The sequence below is a fragment of the Adiantum capillus-veneris genome, chromosome 13 (assembly GCF_014529385.1).
Source record: "Adiantum capillus-veneris isolate H3 chromosome 13, ASM1452938v2, whole genome shotgun sequence".
In the NCBI taxonomy this organism is placed as follows: Eukaryota; Viridiplantae; Streptophyta; class Polypodiopsida; order Polypodiales; family Pteridaceae; genus Adiantum; species Adiantum capillus-veneris.
Genome location: NC_140943.1, coordinates 123,224,461 through 123,249,577, shown reverse-complemented (window position 1 = coordinate 123,249,577; position 25,117 = coordinate 123,224,461). Strand labels below are relative to the sequence as shown.

Sequence of the window (25,117 nt, the reverse complement as noted above, 5' to 3'; positions counted from 1 at the left end):
ATCTTGGCTCAGAACTCCATTGTGCCGTGTCGACTCTCCTCTTCTCTCTCTCTCTCTCTCTCTCTCTCTCTCTCTCTCTCTCTCTCTCTCTCTCTCTCTTTGATACCTTAGTAGCCTTAGCTATGTTGTATGGGGTGCAGACATGGGGACCTTCTGTAGGCCAGGATGGTTGGAGACACTTCATGCTGGTATGCACATATGACATCATGGTTTCAGACGCATGGTTTCACCACGGACAAGCTGCCCCCTTTCCGGTACTCTCTTCAGGCACCCTCGATGTCTCTTACACGGGTGGAGATTACTAGACTCATTCGTCAGGACTTGATCCAGTTGGATACCATGAGGACATGGATAGAGCCGCCATAGGAGTTGCGAACGAAGATGGCTTTCTATAGAGAGCATCTTCTCCACCTCACAGGAGATGGGTTTGTGATTCGACCCAGCTACATGGACACACATATGTCTCATGGTTTGCGGTGTGCCATTGGTCAGATACGCACATCCTCACATCAGTTGTAGATTCAGACTGGTAGATTTAGAGGGATACCAGCAGACAGCAGGATATGCGCTTATGTTAGTTAGAGCAAGAGACAGAGCTACATTACATATGTCATTGCACAATGTACTCGGAGATACGGGGCCGTTTCCACTGCTTGTTCAGAGAGGGTTTCGGTCCTTTCTCTAGGGTCATGAGTTTCTATAATGAAAACATTTTTAAAATTAAGACTCCCAACTTTTAAAGGTGCTTGAAAGTGAGTACTTTATTCAAAATAAAAGCCATTTTTATGGCTCTTTTTTATTTTTAGAAAGTGAAAATGTTCAAATACTAACTTTTTGGGATTCAAATGGGTATACAAATGTTTGTTTGTGCAAGGTGAGCTCATTTCTGTTTCATATTTCAAAAGATACCATTTTTAAGAATGGTTACATGGAAAATTGGGGTATGATACCTTAAGCCACTTTTATGGCTTGAGCGGATTATGAACACAGCGGATTACTAACAAGACAAATCAACAAAAGATCTCAACAGAGAACAGACACAGCTAAACAGTATCTCAGAACAGACACAGCTAAACAGTATCACAAACACAGGGTGATCATAACCAAATTTATAGCTGTTGTTTAGATTCCTTGCATAGATCAAACACGGTTACAAGATGAAGGCTAGTTATAGGGTTTACAACAGAGCTTCTCAGATCTAAGAGAGATAGAAGGCTTCTCAAAAGACGCCCTTATACAAACGTTGCCCTTCCTTATATACATGGAGTTGGATAGGCGTTTATTGACGCGTGTAAAGAAGGTGCCGATATTTTGAGGTGGTGGAGTACAGCTGTTGACAACATAGTGGACTGGTCCCAAGAGATATTTTCTTTTAGTGAGTGCAATACAACTGCTACATAGTGGTCCATAAAGGAAAAGAAAAAGTGAGTGCACTACAGCTGTTACACAGAAAGTTGAGATATTGCTAAAAGTTGATGTTGACGAAATGTTGACGAAGTTATTCCAGGATGGTTGGAGACACTTCATGCTGGTATGCACATATGACATCATGGTTTCAGACGCATGGTTTCACCACGGACAGGCTGCCCCCTTTCCAATACTCTCTTCAGGCACCCTCAATGTCTCTTACACGGGTGGAGATTACTAGACTCATTCGTCAGGACTTGATCCATTTGGATACCAGGAGGACATGGATAGAGCCGCCATAGGAGTTGCGCACGAAGATGGCTTTCTATAGAGAGCATCTTCTCCACCTCACAGGAGATGGGTTTGTGATTAGACCCAGCTACATGGAGACACATATGTCTCATGGTTTGCGGTGTGCCATTGGTCAGATACGCACATCCTCACATCGATTGTAGATTCAGACTGGTAGATTTAGAGGGATACCAGCAGACAACAGGATATGCCGCTTATGCAAGTTAGAGCCAGAGACAGAGCTACATTACATATGTCATTGCACAATGTACTAGGAGATACGGGGCCGTTTCCACTACTTATTCAAAGAGGGTTTCGGTCCTTTCTCTAGGGTCATGAGTTTCTATAATGAAAACATTATGAAAATTAAGACTCCCAACTTTTAAAGGTGCTTGAAAGTGAGTACTTTATTCAAAATAAAAGCCATTTTTATGGCTCTTTTTTATTTTTAGCAAGTGAAAATGTTCAAATACTAACTTTTTGGGATTCAAATGGGTATACAAATGTTTGTTTGTGCAAGGTGAGCTCATTTCTGTTTCATATTTCAAAAGATACCATTTTTAAGAATGGTTACATGGAAAAATGGGGTATGAGACCTTAAGCCACTTTTATGGCTTGAGCGGATTATGAACACAGCGGATAACTAACAAGACAAATCAACAAAAGATCTCAGCAGAGAACAGACACAGCTAAACAGTATCACAAACACAGGGTGATCATAACCAAATTTATAGCTGTTGTTTAGATTACTTGCATAGATCAAACACTGTTACAAGATGAAGGCTAGTGATAGGGTTTACAACAGAGCTTCTCAGATCTAAGAGAGATAGAAGGCTTCTCAAAAGACGCCCTTATACAAACGCTGCCCTTCCTTATATACATGGAGTTGGATAGGCGTTTATTGACGCGTGTAAAGAAGGTGCCGATATTTTGAGGTGGTGGAGTACAGTTGTTGACAACATAGTGGACTGGTCCCTAGAGATATTTTCTTTTAGTGAGTGCAATACAACTGTTACATAGTGGTTCATAAAGGAAAAGAAAAAGTGAGTGCACTACAACTGTTACACAAAAAGTTGAGATATTGCTAAAAGTTGATGTTGACGAAATGTTGACGAAGTTACTCCTCCCCTTTTTTTGATGCGCGATAGTAAATCAGCAATATTATTTTTATGCCTTGGCACACATTCGTAGGAGATATCAAAATAACTAAGCTTATAGGACCATTGCCAAAATGCTTAAGGTCGCTGCGAAGCGTGAAAGGTACTCCCATTAAAAATAAGCAAAACACCAACAGTGAGTTGACTCTGGCTAGTAGCTCTCTCTGGATAGAATGGTATTTGACTTCAGGGTCCTTGAAGCGCCCGGAAGCCCATCGGCAAACAATAGGACCACTTTCAGTTTCTTCACATAATATGCCATCCCATGCTTACTCTGATGCATCGGTGTATACCGCCAACGGTTTGTCGGATGGAATTTGCAAGGGTGGTAAATGGTAGCAAACTTGCTTTATCTGTTGGACTGTTTTTGTCATTTTGTCAATCCAGAAGAAATGTGTGTTGCGTTCTAGCTCCTTGAAGATTAGCAAATCCTTAGCAAGATGAGGATACTGGGGAGCTATCCATTGTAGGCAGCCAACAAAAGACTGCAGCTTCTTCTTTTCAGTGAAAGTGTCAGGGAAACTTTGCAGCTTGTTGAGAACATGCGGTTGCATTCGAATTCATCTTGAGAAAATCTCAACTCCAAGAAATGCCACTTGAGACTGGCAAAGCTCAATTTTCTTCAGGCTTAATACAAGACCTGTCTTTTGCAGTTTTTTAATGAACATATGCAAATGCTTCATATGACTACTGATATCCTTAAAATAGATTAGGATATCATCAATATACAAAAGCACAAGCTCCCTGCAATCTGCAAAGATTAATCCAATGCGTTCCTAGCATAGGGGAGGAGCAGGTTTAATACCCATTGTTAGGACATTCCATTCAAACATTCCTTGAGGTACCACAAAACTTGTCTTATGTCTGTCAGCCGGATGTATCTTGAATTGCCAAAAACCACTTTTGAGATCAAATTTAGAAACGATCTTACAGCTCCTGATTCTTCGAAGAAGATAATCCTTAAGTGGTAGAGGAAACCTGCGTGGTTCAAGTCAATCATTAATCGGCTTATAATTGATGAAGAATCTTCTTTCCTCTTTTCTGCTCAGAGTGATTATTGACGTAGAAAGCCTGGCAAGCAAATGCATTGTTACTAGGAGAAATAAGTCCATCTTTAAGTAGTTGTCCAATCTCCTCATTACATAGTTTAGTGTCTTCTAATGACATGTCAGGGTGTGTGGCCTTTAATCCAGCGATAGGTGGGTTTTTTGGAAGCGAAACCCAATACTCTTCTCTGTCCCAGAACTCTAACGGATTGTCATTGGTCTGTTGTGTTGTCACTGGTCTGTTGTGTTAGTAACATTCTAATTTCTTCTAATTCCTTTGAGTATCTGCTTTTTTCCATTTGGAACCATTGCTGGAATCTTTCTTCCTTTTGAGGATCAGGGAGAGTACGAATCATCCCCCCAAAAAGAAGAGCACTTCTAGATTTTGTGCTTACCTGGTAAGCTGTATTCTTGACATAAAATTGCATAGATAAATCAGGTAAAATAGTGAAAGGGTTTACCTGAGATACCAGATTAGCCCCAAGAGTAAAATCTATATTTGGGTGAGGGTGCAGATAGAGGGTGATTAGAAACTTGGCTTTTCCAACAGCAATTTTACAAGAGACCACCTTTTGTATTCTCCCTTTGGTATTATGGCATAGGAAACTGTAATGCTAGAAGGTAGGTATTGAATCAAGTGTGGTGGAACAAGGGTTTGATTAATGTAGGACATCACAGAACTAGAGTCCCACAGAGCATCCACATGGAATGATTGCGTGTGAGGAAACTTGATCCAAATTTCTGAATAGAATGCTCTATTGAATTTGGCATCAAAGTGAATTATATCGCAAACATTCATGGTGTGGTCAGGTACCCAATCAGTGACAGGCTGAGAAGCTACTTGATGCATGGCTACCATGTCGGAGAGATTAGTAGCAATAGCATAGGTTTGATCTACCTTGGCTTCAATAGCAGCAAGCTGAGATTCTATTGTTGTTATGCGTTGACTCAGTTCTTTGCAATCTAGATGTATAGCTTGGATAGCATCTAAGATAGCTTTATCATTCTTACTGCATACTTGAATAAATTTAGCTGCATGCTCTATTGGTGATTGTCTTGGAACAGAAGTTGAAGCAGAGGCCTGTTCAGTAGCTTTAGAAGATCGTACTACCGGCTGTGGTTCGCCGATAAAATCATCTTGTTGCTTCCTTTGTTGCTTGCATTCAGGTTGATTAACAATGTCAGCAGTTCTTTCAACCATACTTCTGAATAGTGGTAGTGGCCTTAAATTTCTTTGCCATGTATCTGATTCTTCACTGGTACTAGTAGTAGCCTCTTCTGTTGTGAAAGAATCATACCTTGCAGACTTTGGGAAAGGATAAGGCTTTTTTACCATATTGGACATTTTGGTAAAGCTGTCATTGGCTGAACTGTCATCAGATAAAACAGGTTCTTCAGTCGGTGTAGACTTTGCAGTAGATTCGTCAGTAGAGGAGTCGTTTTCATCAGAGTCGTATAATGTGTACTGCCGAATTGGAAAATCCTTTTTCTATAGGACATTACAGTAAACTACTTCATACTCATACCTGTCTTTTAAAACAGCATTTCCAAATTTTTTCTTTCTTTTTGGGCAGTTAAATTTTTTCTTTCTTTTTGGGCAGTTAGGGGCAACATGACCAGGTTTACCACAGATGTAGCATTTTACCTACTGTCTTTCTTCTTTGTTGAGCTTCCTCTTTTTCCTAACCGCTTTGAACTTTTTTTTGCAAACTTGTTTCGATGTTGTTTGACCTTGCATTTACATTCTTTAGCTTGCTTGCATCCAAACTGCTGAGCTTTAGTCTCCTTGGTGCAAAAGCTGGAGTTAAATCCCTTAACCTGTTTGATGTCGCGCTTGACCCTTAGTCAAGCACACTCAAGATCTGTGACTTCATTGATGAAAGAATTTATTTGAGCAATAGAGATATTTTCATCAATGTGTAGTCCAGCAGCTTTAATTCTTTCCTTGATTAAATTGGCAAATGATTCAGGAAAAGAATTCACATAATACTGTTTTTACTCAGTTTTAAAGTATCCACCAGGAAACTGGTACATCAATTGGGTCATGTGTTGCTGATATTTTTTTACCTGTGTAAGATTACAAAGCTTACTCTGGAAGAAAGCTTCTCGATTGCGATCTTGAATCTTGTTGGTACAACCTAAGAATTGCATTACAAGAGCAGCGAAGAATAAAGAAATAACATTGTCGAAGTTCCCGCTTCCTTCAGGTCCTCCCTGCATACTATATGTTTTACTTTCCACACTTAAGTCATCCCACCAAGCTCTTAGCATACCTTGGGATCCAGCCACAATCATAGAAACAGACTGTCGTTGTGTTTAGTCCTTATACAAGATTCCATAATGCGCAGAGTTATATATGAACTCAAAAACCTTCCAGATTTCCTCTTGAGTAAGGCCATCTATATCTAGTATGGTCATATCACCTATTTTGCTTACCCCTGTGAGGCTAGTAGAAGATGAAGTAGGAGATTCCACCTTCATTTTACTTGTTTCTCTACTAACAAGGTTGATAATCCGGGCCTCTTCATCACTGCTAATGTCAGAGTCCTCATCAGAGGATGCTGTCAGATCTGGAAATATTTTACGTATCTGTACATCCATCTCATCTAATTCTGTTTCTTCATATCCTACACATGCATCGTCCAAAGACTATCCAGTCGATATCTTCCGGTATTATGTTGCGTATTTCTTCGCCCATCTGCTGCCTTTCTGTCCAAGTCTAAACCTATGCATTTTCCCCCACCGAAGATTAGGGTCAAAGCTATCGGCTATATGTTCATCTATAAATGGAGACATGTGGGCTGGGAATCTGTCAACTGACTCAATGACCAGTTCCTGTTGAACTGCAGAAAACATTCGAGGGAATGTTTTGTCTTCACTGTTTCCGCCAAAAGTAATAACAGGTGGTTGTTGGACTTTTGATTCAGGCATGAAAACCTTTCTGGCTATAGATATTGGAGAAGTGAAGACTGTTAACTTAGATAATACCTGGTATTGCAGGGTAGCCAATTCTTTAATGGCATTTGTATGCCAATTAGATGCAGTCTCAAGTGGTTGCAGCCGAGAATTCGGAGAAGGCAAGATATATGGTTGGCTCGTAGACATGTCTTTGTCATTGATGGCTTTTTTGGTGAGACATTCAATTCCATTAATAGCAAAGTCGGTTGCTATTATGCGATTGCACAGTTTACATCTGAACAGACCTTCGAAATCTTTGTAGGTCTCAGGATGTATACACATCAACTTCGGACGAGCTTTGCTTGAAGACACTGCAGAGCTAGTTGATGCAATATTATACTATGGTGGTGCAAGAACAGAAGCAAGTTCCCGTTTTGACTTTGATTTGCCCAAAATTTTATATTGATCAGTAGAGTCCAATCGCTCCATCTCATAGGCTCAGGGTGCTGTACTTCAGTCATTAGGGTTTTGGAAATATTCAATTTCCATTCTACAGGAAACTGCACTTCCTACCATTCTACCATGTCAGGTAGAGTCCCCATGGTAGTGTCATCTACCTTCATTACTATGTTCTGTCTCTTAGAGGATTCTGAACCTTTTAAGTATCCAAAGTTATAGACAGAAAAGATGCAAGTATTTACAGTGCGGACAATCATCCTATAGGCTATTTGCAAGTGGTCAGCTGTATTTTTGATATCAAGACCATTGGTCTTGATTAACAGGGATACCACTTCATTGAAGTACTTATGGGACAGACTACAAGGGAAGTTTGGGAAGCATTTGATGTATATGGGTCCGTTGGACAGGCTTCCTTGCAGGATGCTAATAGTCTGATCATTGAGGTTCTTGTGTCTAGTATCTAGTAATGCTCCTATATATGACACATTAAGTCCTTTTTGGAACAGAGGTATAATACCTACAGCTATATACTCTATATGGACAAATTGATGATTTCTTTTCAAAGCCTTTTCTTTGAATTCAGCGAACTCCTCGAACAGATGGATTATATGATCATCATTATCACTATCCTTAATGGTAAGTTTACCATGCGTCTCATGGTACAAAGTGTTTGCAGATAGAGCAAAAAGTTTGTTGTGCTTGTATACCTAATTATCAGTCACTTTAGGTAGACTCCATATGGCTTGAGGGGTTTGTTCCTCAACTTCGATATTGTCTGTGAGTAATTTCTTGAATGAAGAGACAATCATTGCCATTACTGATGAAAGGTTGGGTGGAAGAAGTTTCTTCTCAGGTGTAACTTTGTAGCCAAGTAGGAATTGAAGTCCTCAGAGTAATCTTCTGAACTGTCTACGTCTTAGCGGCACCTTGCCTGAGCGACTGCGACTAATTAAGCTTAAATGACTTCAATGAATGAGCATTGGCTTTGTGAGTAAGTTACTATATATTGGAAGAAACTTTAACTGACCAACTTCTATACAACAAAGGACGATAATAGGCTCTTATACCAATTAGATAGCGGATTATGAACACAGCGGATTACTAACAAGACACATCAACAAAAGATCTCAGCAAAGAACAGACACAGCTAAACAGTACACAAACACAGGGTGATCATAACCGAATTAATAGATGTTGTTTAGATTTCTTGCATAGATCAAACACGGTTACAAGATGAAGGCTAGTGATAGGGCTTACAACAGAGCTTCTTAGATCTGAGAGAGATAGAAGGCTTCTCAAAAGACTATTCAGAAGTATGGTTGAAAGAACTGCTGACATTGTTAATCAACCTGAATGCAAGCAACAAAGGAAGCAACGAGATGATTTTATCGGCGAACCACAGCCGGTAGTACGATCTTCTAAAGCTACTGAACAGGCCTCTGCTTCAACTTCTGTTCCAAAACAATCACCAATAGAGCATGTAGCTAAATTTATTCAGGTATGCAGTAAGAATGATAAAGCTATCCTAGATGCTATCCAAGCTATAGATTTAGATTGCAAAGAACTGAGTCAACGCATAACAACAATAGAATCTCAGCTTGCTGCTATTGAAGCCAAGGTAGATCAAACCTATGCTACTGCTACTAATCTCTCCGACATGGTAGCCATGCATCAAGTAGCTACTGAGCCTGTCAGTGATTGGGTACCTGATCACACCATGAATGTTTGCGATATAATTCACTTTGATGTCAAATTCAATAGAGCATTCTATTCAGAAATTTGGATGAAGTTTCCTCACACGCAATCATTCCATGTGGATGCTCTGTGGGACTCCGGTTCTGTTATGTCTTACATTAATCAAGCCCTTGTTCCACCACACTTGATTCAATACCTACCTTTTGGCATTACAGTTTCCTATGCCAATAATATCAGAGGGAGAATACAAAAGGTGGTCTCTTGTAAAATTGATGTTGGAAAAGCCAAGTTTCTAATCACCCTCTATCTGCACTCTCACCCAAATATAGACCTTACTCTTGGGGCTGATCTGGTATCTCAGGTAAACCCTTTCACTATTTTACCTGATTTATCTATGCAATTTTATGTCAAGAATACAGCTTACCAGGTAAGCACGAAATCTAGAGGTGCTCTTCTTCTCGAGGGGATGATTCCTACTCTCCCTAATCCTCAAAAAGAAGAAAGATTCCAACAATGGTTCTAAATGAAAAAAAGTAGATACTCTAAGAAATTATAAGAAATTAGAATGTTGCTAACACAACAGACGAGTGACAACCCGCTAGAGTTCTGGGACAGAGAAGAGTATTGGGTTTCGCTTCCAGGAAACCCACCTACCCTGGATTAAAGGCCACACACCCTGGCATGTCATTAGAAGACACTAAACTATGTAATGAGGAGATTCGACAGCTACTTAAAGATGGACTTATTTCTCTTAGTAACAATGCATTTGCTTGCTAGGCTTTCTACGTCAATAATCACTCTGAGCAGAAAAGAGGGAAGAAGCGTCTTGTCATCAATTATAAGCCGATTAATGATTGGCTTGAACCACGCAGGTTTCCTCTACCTCTTAAGGATGATCTTCTTCGAAGAATCAGGAGCTGTAAGATCTATTCTAAATTTGATCTCAAGTGGTTTTTGGCAATTCAAAATACATCCGGCTGACAGACATAAGACAAGTTTTGTGGTACCTCAGGGAATGTTTGAATGGAATGTCCTACCAATGGATATTAAACCTGCCCCTTCCCTATGCCAAGAACGCATTGAATTAATCTTTGCAGATTGCAGGGAATTTGTGCTTTTGTATATTGATGATATCCTAATCTATTCTAAGGATATCAGTAGTCATATTAAGCATGTGCATATGTTCATAAAGAAACTGCAAAACAGAGGTCTTGTATTAAGCCTGAAGAAAATTGAGCTTTGCCAGTCTCAAGTGGTATTTCTTGGAGTTGAGATTTTCTAAGGATGTATCCGAATGCAGCTGCATGTTCTCAACAAGCTGCAAAGTTTCCCTGACACTTTCACTGAAAAGCAGAAGCTGCAGTCTTTTGTTGGCTGCCTACAATGGATAGCTCCCCAGTATCCTCATCTTGCTAAGGATCTGCTAATCTTCAAGGAGCTAGAACGCAGCACACATTTCTTCTGGACTAACCGAATGACAAAAACAGTCCAACAGGTAAAGCAAGTTTGCTTCCATTTACCACCCTTGAAAATTCCATCCGGCAAACCGTTGGTGGTATACTCCGATGCATCAGAGGAAGCATGGGGCAGCATATTATCTGAAGAAACTAAAAGTGGTCCTATTGTTTGCCGATGGGTCTGGGCGCTTCAAGGACCCTTAAGTCAAATACCATTCTATCAGAGAGAGCTATTGGCCGGAGTCAACTCAGTGTTGGCGTTTCGCTTATTTTTAATAGGAGTACCTTTCACACTTCGCAGCGACCTTAAGCATTTTGGAAAATTCTTGGAAGAAAAAAATGTTGGAAAGGTGGGCAACACGCGCATTTTCCAATGGTCCTTTAAGCTTAGTCATTTTGATATTTCCTACGAATATGTGCCAGGTCATAAAAATAATATTGCTGATTTACTATTGCGCATCAAAAAAAGGGAGGAGTAACTTCGTCAACATTTCGTCGACATCAACTTTCAGCAATATCTCAACTTTCTCTGTAACAGCTGTACTGCACTCACTTTTTCTTTTCCTTTATGGACCACTATGTAACAGTTGTATTGCACTCACTAAAAGAAAATATCTTTTGAGACCAGCCCACTAAGTTGTCAACAGTTGTACTCCACCTCAAAATATCGGCACCTTCTTTTTACACGCGTCAAGAAACGCCTATCCAACCCCATGTATATAAGCAAGGGCAGCGTTTATATAAGGGCGTCTTTTGAAAAGCCTTCTATCTCTCTCAGATCTGAGAAGCTCTGTTGTAAGCCCTATCACTAGCCTTCATCTTGTAACCGTGTTTGATCTATGCAAGCAATCTAAACAACAGCTATTAATTCTATTATGATCACCCTGTGTTTGTGATACTGTTTAGCTGTGTTTTCTGTGCTGAGATCTTTTGTTGATCTGTCTTGTTAGTAATCCAATACATACATATATGTATATGTATATACATACATACATACCTATATATATATATATATATATATATATATATATATATGTATGTATGTATGTATGTATGTATATATATTCAAGCTCAATTATTTGCAGATTTTGTTCGTGTGTTGCTATTGATATCTCACTTGGAGTGTCTAAGCCTGTAACAGTGCTGTCAGAGCTCAAAACAATTCTTCTTCTACGGAAAATCCGATCCCATCTGTAGCACACATGGGTTCTCGTTGAGAATCTGATAGAGATGACACGCCTCTGATTGTTAGTCGTCGAGGAGATATATATATACATACATACATACATACATACATACATATATATATATATATATATATATATATATATATATATATATATATATATACACACACACACGCATACATACATAGATACATACATACATACATACATACATATATATATATATATATATATATATATATATATATATATACACACACACACACACACACATACATACATACATACATACATACGTACGTATATATATATATGTATATATATTCAAGCTCAATTATAGATTTTTTCAGTTATATGGGCTAGAATCGACTTTCGAGGTGGTAAGCAGATCCAAGAAGCGTGGTCGTGTCGAGGATGCCCTAGATTTTTCTTCATCTTCAGAGAGTTCCGCCATTTCGTCTTCCTGAGAGGATGAGAAAAAGCGGAAGAAGCGGAGAAAAAGCAAGACAAGTAGAATCTTGAAAAAGTCTGGAAGGCACAGGGAGCCATCTAGCAGTTCAGAGGAGGAGACCTCGTCCTCTTTTGAAAGTTTAGAAAGTGAGAAAAAGAACAAGAAGACCGAGGAGTTCAAGGATGGAGGTTAAGTAGTCAAGTTTGACACGTTTTCAGAGTACGAGGACACCCATCGAACCCTTGAATTCATACAGCAGTTTGATGTCGCTTTCTGAGGAGGTCGTGTCTCGAAACTCTCCAAGGTACAAAGGGCAGCGTCTTATTTGAAAGGAACGTACAGACATGGTGGTCTACTCTGTTGTTACACAGAGAAGCACCTAAGAAGTGGGTAACATTCAAGAGAGTCTTCACTTTTGCTTGGATAACGGAAGAATATGAAGAAGATGTCATCACGGCTTGGCATCATGTGAGAATGAATAAGGAAGACACTTTGGTTGACTATTGCTAGAAGTAACGGGTAACATTCAAGAAAGTTTCACTTCTGCTTGGATAACGGAAGAATATGAAGAAGATGTCATCACGGCTTGGCATCATCTGAGAATGAATAAGAAAGACACTTTGGATTACTATTGCCAGAGGTTTTGGGATACCTTTTTGCTAGTGTTAGAGATCAGCGAGATCTGGATGTGATGGCTAAGTGAATGAGAACTGAATGTGATTCTAGTGCATCAAGATTTCTATCTAGATGAGATGATTGGATACTGTTGTGAGAACATCAAGAGTTCCGGAAGGATGAGATGACTGCACAAGGATCTAGGTGCATCAAGAGTTATGGGCGGGATGAGATGGCTAGATTGAATGATTGAAACAGTGTTCAGTGTGATGTGTGATTTTGTGAACTGCATGCTCTTTGAATGTACTGTCTTGTGCGGATGGTGAAGGGCATGGTTTGCTTGAACTGTGAAAAGAAATGATAGAATTTGATAGTAACAAGATTCAGTAGATCAAGACATTCGTGAAAAGATCAACGCGGTCTGGATGTGATTGCTAAATGGTTACCATGATCATGATTTGTATGTGAGACCCTCGACATAAATGTGATATGGATGTCTTTGTGAAAGTGCTGGATTTGTGGAGTCTGGTGCCTGAGCACATAGAATCAGTGTCTACTGAAGAAATTTTTTGTCCTTTGGTTGTTTTACAGATGTAATCAAGGACGATTACAATTCTTTCAAGAGGGGGGAATGTCACAAGTTGGTGATGTGGCATGCCCAGCTGGAAGAACTGGCCGAGAGGAGAAGGGGTTAAGAATTAAAAAACTCTAACCCAGAAGATCCTGAAGATGTGGCCGTGGGGCTTAAGGTGGTTAGGGATTTGAAAACCTAACCTTGCCGACTTGAAGAGCACCAGCTGAGGGGCCTAAATGTGGTTGTGGGGCTTAAGGTGGTTAGGGATTTGAAAACCTAACCTTGCCGACTTGAAGAGCACTGGCTGAGGGGCCTAAATCCTAAAGACAAAAGCAGACAGGCTGGCTGGTTGGCTGACTTCCGTAAATTGCACTGACATGCCACATGGCATTGCTGTATGGATTTCCGTGATTTGCGTTGGCAGCTTTTGGCAGATTTGCACAAGCTTTTTGAGAGCAGATGCTTTTGGATAAGAGCTTTTGTGGCTTTGCTTTTGGGCATCCCTTGTATTGTTTATAAGGACCCTTGGGGCCTCACTATGGAGAGCATCTGGACGTAGAGTTTTGGAAAGAGGACCCTCGGGATTTGTACCTTTGCGAAGCAATAATAAAGAAATACTGAAAGGGGCACACGTCTTTGGGGCCAGTGCATCTTGGCTCGGAACTCCACCGTGCCATGTCGACTTCTCTCTCTCTCTCTCTCTCTCTCTCTCTCTCTCTCTCTCTCTCTCTCTCTCTCTCTCTCTCTCTCTCTCTCTCTCTCTCTCTCTCTCTCTCTCTCTCTCTCTCTCTCTCTCTCTCTCTCTCTCTCTCTCTGCTGTGCTGCTGCTGCCGCCTGGCTTGCGCCCTGCCCCCCCCCCCCCCCCCCCCCGCCTCTGCCCCTCGCTGCCTGCGTTGCACCCTCGCGCCCGCCCCTGCACTGCACCCACGCGCCTTCCTCACTGCCCCCCCGCCTCTGCCCCTCGCTGCTTGAGCTGCACCATCGCGCCCGCCCTGCCCCCCTCGCTGCCCTGCCCTGCTCGCGTGCTGCACCCCCGTGGCACCCTGCTGTGCACCCCCCCCCGCGCCTGTTGCACGCTGCCCTAGCCCCCCAACTTCTACGCGTAGTATGTCTCCCCCCCCCCCCCCCCCCCTACCTCCCCCCCCCCCCCCCCCGTTTTTTCTTTCACGCGTAGGACGTCCATCCTCTACGCGTAGGGAGTAAATAAATTTTTATTTTATTTTTTATGTTCTTTTTTTTTTTTTTGCCCGCCCCCCTTCCCCCCAAGAGGAAGAGATCACTTCACTCAAGAAAGAACTCGCCGAAGCCCGATCAAGAAACACACTGGAAGAGGGCGAACTGCAACCCTCAGTAATTGAAGAAATCAACACGATCAAGGAACAAGTACGGGCCATCAAAGAGGGAGAAGAACAGCACAAAGAAATGACGACTTCTTGGGTGGATGTTCTTACCAAAACCCAACAAAAGGCGGACGAAGCCGAGAAATGGATCAAGGTGGCCAAGAAAGGAAAAGACAAGGAGATAACGTCCACGTCCACACCGAACAACATCATTAACCAGACACTAGAGGAGGAGCAGAGGAGCAGGGTGCGCGCTTTACATGTGAGAATTTGCAGTCTTAAAGACAAAGGCAATGTGGACGAAGAAGTAAAAGAACTCACAGCCTTGATGGGGATTAATGAGCCGACACACACAAGGGCATGGAGAGTGGGCAACATAAAGAAAAATGGAGGCAGTGGAGAAACCTCAAAAGAAAGAGCACTCATCCTCCGTTTTCCCTCCATGGAAGCAAAGAAGTCATTCTTGAAGAAAAGACCAACTCTTAAAGAGATTGGCATCTTTCTCAGGGACGATCTCACCCTCTCGCAGATCGCTCATATGCAGGAAGTAATGCCGGAGATTAGAGCGGCAAGGGGAAAAGGCAAGATCGCTTTTTACCGAGACGGAAAAGTGGTAATACTTGAGCGACGCTCCACATGACGGTGCGAGCTTATGGGACCACACTCAAAGTAGCTGCGTGGAACTGCAATGGATCTATGCGTCTTGATGTGGGTGCTTTTGAGGATAGCTTCTACTCTGAGACACACCAGGCCCCTGGGCAATCCATGCCTCACATCAGTGGATATAGGTGGGAGACAGCCTACAGACAAGAGACACGCTCAGAGCACAGAGGGCGGAGCTCGGGAGGAGTGGCAGTGTTATTTAGAGAGGATCTGCAGCCACTGATACATATAGCCCGCAGGGACGAGCAGGCTATGTACATGTGGGTGAGACTGAAAGCAGAGACAGGCAGATACCTCTATCTAGCTATTTGTTACTTTCCCCCGAGTACATCAGTTTATGCACCACCCAGAGGACAGTCCCCTTTCTCTATTTTGGATGATGACATATGGGAGTTCTCTAGGGACGGTGACATTATCATCCTCGGGGACTTCAATGCTAGGACTGCCCATCACCAGGCAGTGTTTTATGATACTTCAGAGGAGATGCTAAGAGAGATAGATGTGGCAGAGACGGGCCTTTCCAGACTATCACACGATATGGAATATACTGAGTATGGGCGACACCTGATAGACATGGGCACTGCACATGGATTGGCCATCTTGAACGGCCTACACAGATTTCCTGCTGTGCGGGAGGTTTTACATGCTTCCCACACAGACATGGAGCCAGCACGATGGACTATGTCTTGGCACAACCGAATCTCATCTCTAGTATCCAGGATCTCACAGTTGGGCCCAGACCGGTCGGGGTGGCGGTGGATCATGCTCTGGTGTCAATGACCATCTCCTTCCATTTCAGTGTAGCACACAGGCCACGAGTAGCAGCCCCTACACATTCACAAGGGAGACAGACTCTGTATACATGGACGGAATCTACAGACGCCTATGCACTGAGGACCCGGGGCGACCTCTGGAGGAGCTAACTACTATACTGACACAGACATTACATGAGGCAGTAGCTGAAGCATACCCACACACCCAACCTGAGCAGAACCGCCAATTTGGGAGCATGCCTGAGAACAGCTGGTACGATGAGGAGTGCCGCCAGACTAGAGCCAAACTTCAAAGGGAGGTGTTGTTGGGGGACGTCACTCACAGACAGTCACAGATGGACTTCGACGCCTGGTGCGGCGGAAGAAGAGGGCTTTTTTGGCTAGACTCGAGCAGGATCTATATCAGCTATTCTTGAGTTGAGACTCGCGTGAGGCGTGGCGGCTCTTTCATGAGCAGTCCCCCCCCCCTACTATTTCCTCCACAGAGACCTGGGGTCAGTACGCATCATCTTTGTACACAGTACCTGGATAGCCGCCCCTCCCCAACCCCCCCGACCCATGCCCACATACATGTGTCTTTTTCACTACTGAGATGGTGAAGAAAGCCATTGACAGGATGAAGACTGGGAGAGCATATGATCATGAGGGCCTAGTAGCTGAGCATTTCATACATGCCAAAGACCTAGCAGAGCTTCTAGCAGTTATGTTTAACCGTGCCATGTGTGAGGGCCTACCGGACACTTGGAGCCTATCTACAATCGTACCTATCTTCAAATCAGGTGATTGGGCACACACTGGCACGGTTGTATGCATCCATTCTTGAGCAACAGCTGAGTAGATGGGCAGAGAGGGAAGGAATACGTGCAATTGGGCAGGCAGGATTCAGGAGAGGCTTCTCTACTCTTGACCATATCCTAACACTCAGGGCCATCATCGAGGAAGGCAGATCTCATGGGAGAAGGATCTATTGTAGCTTTGTGGACTTCCGCAAAGCTTTCGACATGGTACCCAGAGCTAGACTGATGCGCAGATTACAGGAAATGGGAGTACCCACAGAACTCATTTGGGAGATCATGGCATTGTACAGATCAGTAGTAGGGCATGTACGCACCCCGGAGGGACTTTCTACACCGGTTCACTCCACTATTGGGGTGAAGCAGGGCTGCCCGCTCTCCCACTCTTTTCGGTATGTATGTGGATGAGATTTCTGACTACATTGACAGCAATGGGGATAAAGGTGCTCAGTTGGCAGGGACATGGATTCCACTTTTGTTATATGCTGATGACATAGTGTTGATCTCCGAATCCCCAGAGGGAATGCAACATCAATTGGATGCTCTGCATACGTTTGCCCACGAAAGTGGTTTGTCTGTCAACCTGGGTAAAACCAAGGTTATGGTGTTTAATACCACCCCACAGTGGATCAGGAGGTCAGCACCTACACTCACATACGGCCAGGAGACTGTGGAGTACACAGACGCTTATACTTACCTTGGAGTGGTTTTTAGCGGACCTACATTCTCACTCAGAAGAGCAGCAGAAACCAGACTTACTAGAGCCCACGCAGCATTGGGTAGATTGGAGAGGATGTGTTCGCAGGTTCAGTTTCAGGAACCCCGGACGAAGCTCTGGCTCTTTGACACCTTGGTGGCTTCAGCATTGCTCTATGGAACCGAGATATGGGGACCTTCACTGGATCACCACGGGAGGACGGGTCGCTCAGACGGATGGGGAACATGGAGAAACCTCTCGTCTCTATGATCTCGCGGCTCATTAGAGCCAAGGCATCAGTACCACGGGCCATTATCTGAGCAGAGCTAGCGGCCCCCCCACTTGTGGTGGAGGCGCTCACCAGATCAGTCTCCTTCATAAACCGCACATGGGAACTTCCTAGAGACAGATATGCTCGCATAGCACTTGAATCCTCTCGACAGTTAGCCATACAAGGAGATACAACATGCTGGTATGGGGAGATGACATCATGGTTTCAGGCACATGGGTTCAGCATAGACCGGCTGCCACCATTCCATTACTCATTGGATGCACCATCTCTCACTCTTACACAGTCAGAGATCACCAATCTCATACGCCAAGACTTGGCCCAGCTAGACACCAGAAGGACATGGATACAACCAACACAGGAATTGGGCACGAAGATGGCTTTCTACAAAGATCACCTCCTCCAGCTTACGGAAGATGGTTTTGTGGCGAGACCCAGATACATGGATACCCACTTGTCTCATGGGATACGATGTGCTATTGGCCAGTTACGCACATCTTCTCACCAGTTGCGGATTGAGACTGGGATACAGCGGAGTACCAGCAGAGGACAGGACATGCCCCTTGTGTAACATGGAACCTGAGACAGAGCTACACTATACATGTCGCTGCCCCGTCTACTACGAGATACGAGGCCGCTTCCATTGCTTGTTCAGAGAAGGTTTTGGACCACTCTCAAGAGTCATGGGATACGAAGATCAGAGATGTCTGGGTTTGTTCTTGCTCGAGCTGCGCAGACACAGAGATAGCCTGATGAATGGCGAGGCTAGTCAGTCTCAAAGACGGATCACAGACTTCTTCAGAGCAGACACGGGACAGCCGCAAGAGCCACTCCCACAGCAGAGCCCCCCCTCGTCTCACACCAGAGGCACACTGATTGACCGAGCGATTGAATTGGGGAAATCCAGGCGCCCGCGATTGCGAAGAACTACACAGCATCGACGGAGGCTACGACAGAAAATTCGGAGCACGTTGGCCAGGCATGCACGACGCCCGGTCAGACTACTAACCATGGAGGAAATTGATGAGATTCGCCAACGACCTATGCTAGATCTCTTGTGATTCAGCTATCCCAACAAGCCGCCCATTTTTTGCTTGGTTCACATCGATCAACTTAGGACCCCATAGTATATATCTTTGTTTTGTATTGTTGTTAGGTTATTTTGTTACTCTGACTTTGTATCAGATCCACCACTTTGTAACTTTCGGGTCTCATAGGTCATTATGGCCTTTTGAAGACGTTAATAGAACATTTCATCTCTCTCTCTCTCTCTCTCTCTCTCTCTCTCTCTCTCTCTCTCTCTCTCTCTCTCTCTCTCTCTCTCTCTCTCTCATATATATATATATATATATATATATATATATATATATATATATATATATATATATATATATATATATATATATATATATAGATTCAAGTTCAGTTATTTGCAGATTTTGTTTGTGTGTTGCTATTGATTTCTCCCTTGGAGGGTCCGAGCCTGTAGCATATTAGTGTTTGAGTCGTTATGTATAGCCTCATACATATTTCTGTATTTGCTTGTGTGTTTATTGAGGCGTCATTTGTATGCTTTGGTAAGTGCGTCATTGGAGGTGGAACCGTTTGAAATGAACTATCCTTTGGAGTGAAAAACACATTGGGGTTGAAATGTTTTGTGCTGACAAATTCTTTCAGCCCGCTTGCTTCGATGTTGCAAATTAGCATGCATTGTATATGCCTTTGCATTTTCTTCAAGCAAGATCATTGGACTCAATTTTCAAGTTTTCTAGTATCAAGTAAATTTATTTGTTTGTAACTTCTGACTAAAGGTGTGTTTTTAACTGGAAGCTCAACTTTTCATTGCTGAAAAATATCAAGGTTGTCAGTATCTCATGGCTATCATACTCAATGCATGGGAGTCTGCAGGTTGGCACTCTTGCTGGAAATCTTGTGGACTGGAGCAGTGTTTGGACTCTATCTGTGTAAGTCAAAGCCTGCATGCTCTCTCTTATTTTTACTGGTATATTGTTGTTAACAGTGAGTTATTCCAGTTAAAATCATCAGCTTTATCAGGGCAAGGCCATTGTGCAGAAATGAGGGTAACGTCTTGATGTGCTTTCCACATGGGTGAAGCTGTGTAAGGTCTAAAAATATGTGGGTGATCTTAGAATACCCAGATAAAATACTGTTTGATGTGAATTTGATCTCTTCACAATTCTGAAAAATAAATGCTTCGATGGGATAGTTGGAGACATTTGCAAATGCATATACCAGGGAGCACCCCTTGATGGGAGCCTTTTATGAAGCTTCTAGAGAACTAAAAGCATTTGTTGCTTAAAAAGTCAGCGCTCTTAAGGGCCTTTTTGGGGTGACATTGCATCTGAACGATGTAAAAACAGGTAAGAGCATCGGATTGTGAACACCATGATAGTTTGCAAGAAGAGAGTGTGTGGGTATGCTTATTGAAGGGGTAGGGAATGGTCCTTGAGAAACCATTCCCCATAATCCTTCGACCACTTGGCGACCGGTGGATGCCGGGAGCCATGGGGGAGGAGGATTGTGGGGAATGGTCCCTCAGGGACCATTCGCGGCCGTCAAGGGTCCAAGGGAGGGGGGCCAACACTATTTGTCGAGAGAGGATACACAACACACACTGATACGGTCTCACGTCACACACATGCGATAATATGCAGCAGATCGACTTGGTTACAGTTGAGAGCTCAGCCGGTTGCATGCGCAGCAGTGTCAGAGCACACATGCCAGGCAGAGTCCATTCCCTACCCCATTACGAATTTCGCTTGCTATATGCTTGGCATATTTCCATTGCTAGAGAGTTTATTACGGGTGCTGACAAGGCGTGCAATGATTAGCAATGATTGCGAGGAGGTAGACGGACTCATTATGAGTGCTGACGGGGCTTATATTAAATGGCAATGATTGGAAAACATTTCGTGCGCTGACATGGTAAGCAGTCTGCAGGTTTCCGTGAGCTGAGTTGGCAGTACTTGATTGAATGCATGGCAAGAATGTACTGTGTGCTGAGCTGGCAGAAATCGAACGGCTGCTGCAGTCGATTCTGCTGAGGAAACGCTAGTGGCTAGATTCTCTGCCCCCTGACCTCGGACCTTGACGGTGTAGGGAATGGTCCCTGAGTGACCATTCCGTGTAATACTACGACTGCATGGCGACCGGCGGAGGCCAGGAGCCATTGGTGGGAGCAGTATTGCAGGGAATGGTCACTCAGGGACCATTCCTGGCTGTCAAGGGTCCAGGGGAGAGGGGCCAATACATGCCTGCCAGCTGTCCAAGGATGAGGGTGTTGGGCGACTGCAGACTGCACAATTGATTCACTGAGCGACAGTGCAGAAGATGATGATTGCGACGGCTTTGCAACATTTTCTCCATGCTTAGGTGTCTAATTTGATGGCAGACAGTCTGCTGTTTTTCATGACGCCTGCTGAGCTGGCTGCCATCCGTTGCTCCAGTAGCTGATTCTGGCCAGTCATGGAGCCTAGTTCGATGGCGCAGATGAGCAGCCCTCCGACCCTGGAGCTTGACGGCTTGAGTGTGCAATGATGATGTGCACTGTGGTGCTTGCATGTGGATCAATAGTTCCCTGGCGACTAGGCATTTAGCTTTGTTTCTCCTTTACCAGACACACGTTTCTTGTTTCTTAGGAATTTTTTTGACTTTTCAGCCTCGAATTGCATATTGAGGGCCAAAATCGTACGGGCTACCTATGATTGGGCTTGCGAGTGAAAAATTTTGCCGAAAAACATGATTGGGGCGTATTACTGTGTGAGCAATTTGCATAGGGCTTGCTCTCGCAACTTTAGTCCCCCCTCCCCACTCTGAGAGAAATAATGATATTTAGCTTTCTTAGTGCTTTGGATGGTCAATTGTATAACATGATTAAGGATAAATGGTAAGTGTTTTACATTTCTTTTTTATAGCATTACTTAAATTTTCATTTTGCATTTTGCATTTCGCCGGTTCTTCTGAGGACTGAAACTCCATTTCTCGCGTTTCTGTTTCTCAACTTCTGGCAACTATGGTAAGGCAGCTTATTTAGAGTTTGTGATACCATGCTTGGTAGCAGACTCTGGCACAAAGTCTCCTATGTAGCCCATTTTTTATGGTGTGCTGCTTTAAAGCTCAAAGACGTGGATATTTTCCCATGATTTATTTTACCGTCTTTTTCTTCTTGACATTTAAGACACAGAGATGTTTAATTTTGTAGTCCCATTGACAGTTTCTCTTCATTTTACTTTCTTTCTGGAATTTTGTTTTGTGATTGCTGAAGGACTTACTCTACAGTAAAGAATTTGCTGCAGCAACCTGTAAAATTTCAGTGCTATAAACTTTTGTTGATGCTAAGCTATGAATCCAAAGCTGTGTAGCATGCTTTCTCCATTGATCCAATTAATGGTTTTGCAGATTGGATTCGCTGGCATAATATGTCTAATCGGCAGCCTGATGTCATCTACTCTCTGCACTCAGTCATCCAGCCACCTACTTTCTTGGGTGATATAAGGTTTGTAACACATATGCTTTGAATCTTGTTTGCATGATCTTATTGAGGAGGTAGATTCTTGAGGAGGTGGATATACTGTTGCTTTGTGGATTTTCGTAAAGCCTTTGTCACAGTCCCCAGGGCAAGGCTATTGCAAAGGATGTATGGGGGTACCTGGTGAAATTGTATGGGGGATTAGTGCATTGTATGACATGGTGATTGGGATAGTGACGACTTCCGAGGGTTTATTACACCAGTTCACTCCACCAGAGGGATAAAACAAGGATGTCCGTTATTGCCTACCCATACTTCGATGAGCTTGCAGGCTATATTCACAGACGAGGAAACAAATGAGCACAGTTGGGCAGTGTATGGATCCCTCTTTTATTGTAAGCTGATGGTATTGTAATGATAGCTAACTCTCTAGAGGGCATGCAGAGGCATCTTGATACTCACAAGATAGTGGTTTGTCAGTTAATCTTAGTAAAACCAAGGTTCTAGTTTTCAATACTACATCTCCGTGGAGGAGGAGATCGGCACCAGAATTTACATATTGTCAGGAGATAACGGAGTATGCTGACTTTTATACATACTTGGGAGTGCTCTTAGCTGGCCCGTCCTCCTTGAGAGGGTCTGCAGATATTCAATTGACATGTGGATATGTCGCCTTGGGGAGGTTTGAGAGAATGTGTTCACAGGTGTAGTTCCAAGAGCCCTGCACAAAGCTGTGGTTATTTGATACTCTAGTCATGTCTACAATGCTATATGTTGTCCAGGTTTAGGGCCCTAGCATGGATCATCGCAGCAAACATGGTAAGACTTGACTTTTTACTCTCGCTAGCTTGCTGCTGCTCGCACACCTCCCCCGGCATTGCCATCCCACCCCCCCCCAACGACCTGCCCTGGTGGCAGTGGTTTCACCATCGTCTTCATCATCTTTGTCTTGCCTTCGTTTCGTCCTCGCTCGCCGTCACAACAACAGACACACAGATGGAGGATTCTGCTTCGCCACAAAGGGATTTGACTGAAGGCCGGCAAGGCAGCAAGCAAACCTTTAGTACGCGTTCAAGTTTGAGACACCCACACCCTCTTGAAGGTCGTTTTACTACCTTGGGTGAGTGGTGGTGGGCTCCGTCAAAATGTGGAGTATTCGGGACTCCCGAATTAGTGCTCCATTTGTAGACATATGGGCCATCTTGGGAAGGGCCTGTCCACAGAGGAGGCCTTGACCCGCGACACAGACCCAGCCTACTAAGGCTGGCCAGGCTCAACAGGCAGAGACACAGGGAGCACAGGTGGGTTCTTCCTCTATGACAGGTACCCAAGCGAAGGAGGGCTGGCAGCAGGTTTGTGGTCGATGTCGCGAAGGATCACCACGCCAGTTTGGCACCCCTGGTGGTCGGCGTGCACCAGGCCAGCAGCAGTGGGTTCCCACAGGGAACTGTTTTGACCCTCTACAACAGGATGAGTCGGCAGATACCCCTTTCCACCTCAGCTTCGCCATCGATAAGCCCTCCTCCTCCCTCTTCGCCTTACCCCCCTCCCAATCCCTCCCTCTACGCCTCTCCCATCCCACCCGCCACTCCCCTTGCTCCCTCTCATACCCCGCCGCCGGCCCAGGGGACAGGACCTTCCTTGGCAGCTAGGAGGTCTCTTGGTAGTGCATTTGCCACGAGCCGCTTAGCATGAGAGGAGTAGCCATATTTGCGGACGCCCCCATTGGTATAGGAGTCGCCTTTGGGGCAGTCCCTTGGGCTGACCATTTTCGACATCCGTCGCTGGTGGAACTTCTTCGCCTTCGATTTCACACGATTCCTCAATGACTCTTCTCCCGACCTTGAGGCGGCTTGCTTCAGAGTCCATGTAGTGTTTCTAGCAACTAGAGGGGCAGAGGCCTTGGACATTGGTTGGTTTCTTCTTCCCACTGTGTGGTAGGGATCAGACTGAGCGGACTATGGATAAAGTGATGGACTGGCTTCAGGTTCAAACTCTCGAGTTCTCTTACCACACGGGAGACTTGGGGGTGACAGATCTGGTATAGACTCTGTGGCGGTTGGCCAAGTTCTCTTTGACACCACTAGATACAGCAGGATGTAGGCACATTGTGGTACACTTTTTTGCTGTTACGCAGAGTGCACCCTGCTATGTATATGTTCATGAGGACTTCTGGACAGAGGATGTAACTCTACGGACTGCACGCCCAGCCTGGGCATGGGTCCGATAGACACTCCAGACATGGATTTCTTGAGGTCGCTCGGATGCGGATTACTCCCCATCCAAGCGTGCCTCGAAGATTGCGAGACTGGCTGTGATGGCAGCATCGGCCTTCTCTCACTGACCTCATGAGGATAGTCTCGTGGATTGTGCAGGGGTTTGGTGGACCTCAGTTTGTACGCCAGAGAGGTCGACTTAGACAAGAGCTCCAAAGATGCCTTGTGGGTGGAGCGATTGATATGCTTATGCTCCAGGAGGATCACTTGTGTGAGAGCCGTATCAGGTGCTATGGACAGATTTTGCATGGTCAATGTGAGACTTTTTGGTCAGCTGCTTTTGGGCCTGGTGGCATTCAGGGAGGTGTATGTATGACTATTGTGGATTCATGGCAGCAAGCCATTGTGGGTAGAGGCATTAGTGTGCCAGGCAGGGCCTAGTGGGTCTCTATGCGGATACATGGCTGCCTTGTGGGTTTTCTGAACATTTATGCGCCCAACCATGCGAGTGCATGGGTTGAGTTTTGATGGAGTCCTTATCCCATGCAGAGGAGTGGTGCATTGGGGGGATTTCAACATGCTTGAGGACCCATCAGACAGGGTTGGGGGCAGTCATTCT

The 25,117-nt window shown here is 44.1% G+C and overlaps 1 protein-coding gene and 1 pseudogene across 4 annotated transcripts in view; one reads left to right on the top strand and one right to left on the bottom strand.

Annotated features, from left to right (window-relative positions):
- The window catches only part of LOC147444804 (protein FIP1-like), a 148,058-nt gene that overhangs the window by 117,778 nt on the left and 5,163 nt on the right, over nt 1-25,117 (top strand). For all 4 annotated transcript variants that reach the window (XM_086527339.1, XM_086527337.1, XM_086527336.1 and 1 more), the window contains exons 8-9: nt 19,702-19,757; nt 22,213-22,309. In XM_086527339.1, coding sequence (XP_086383465.1) covers nt 19,702-19,757; nt 22,213-22,309 — 153 coding nt within the window. The remainder of the gene's footprint in view (nt 1-19,701; nt 19,758-22,212; nt 22,310-25,117) is intronic.
- LOC147444805 (uncharacterized) lies at nt 6,575-8,067 on the bottom strand (annotated as a pseudogene).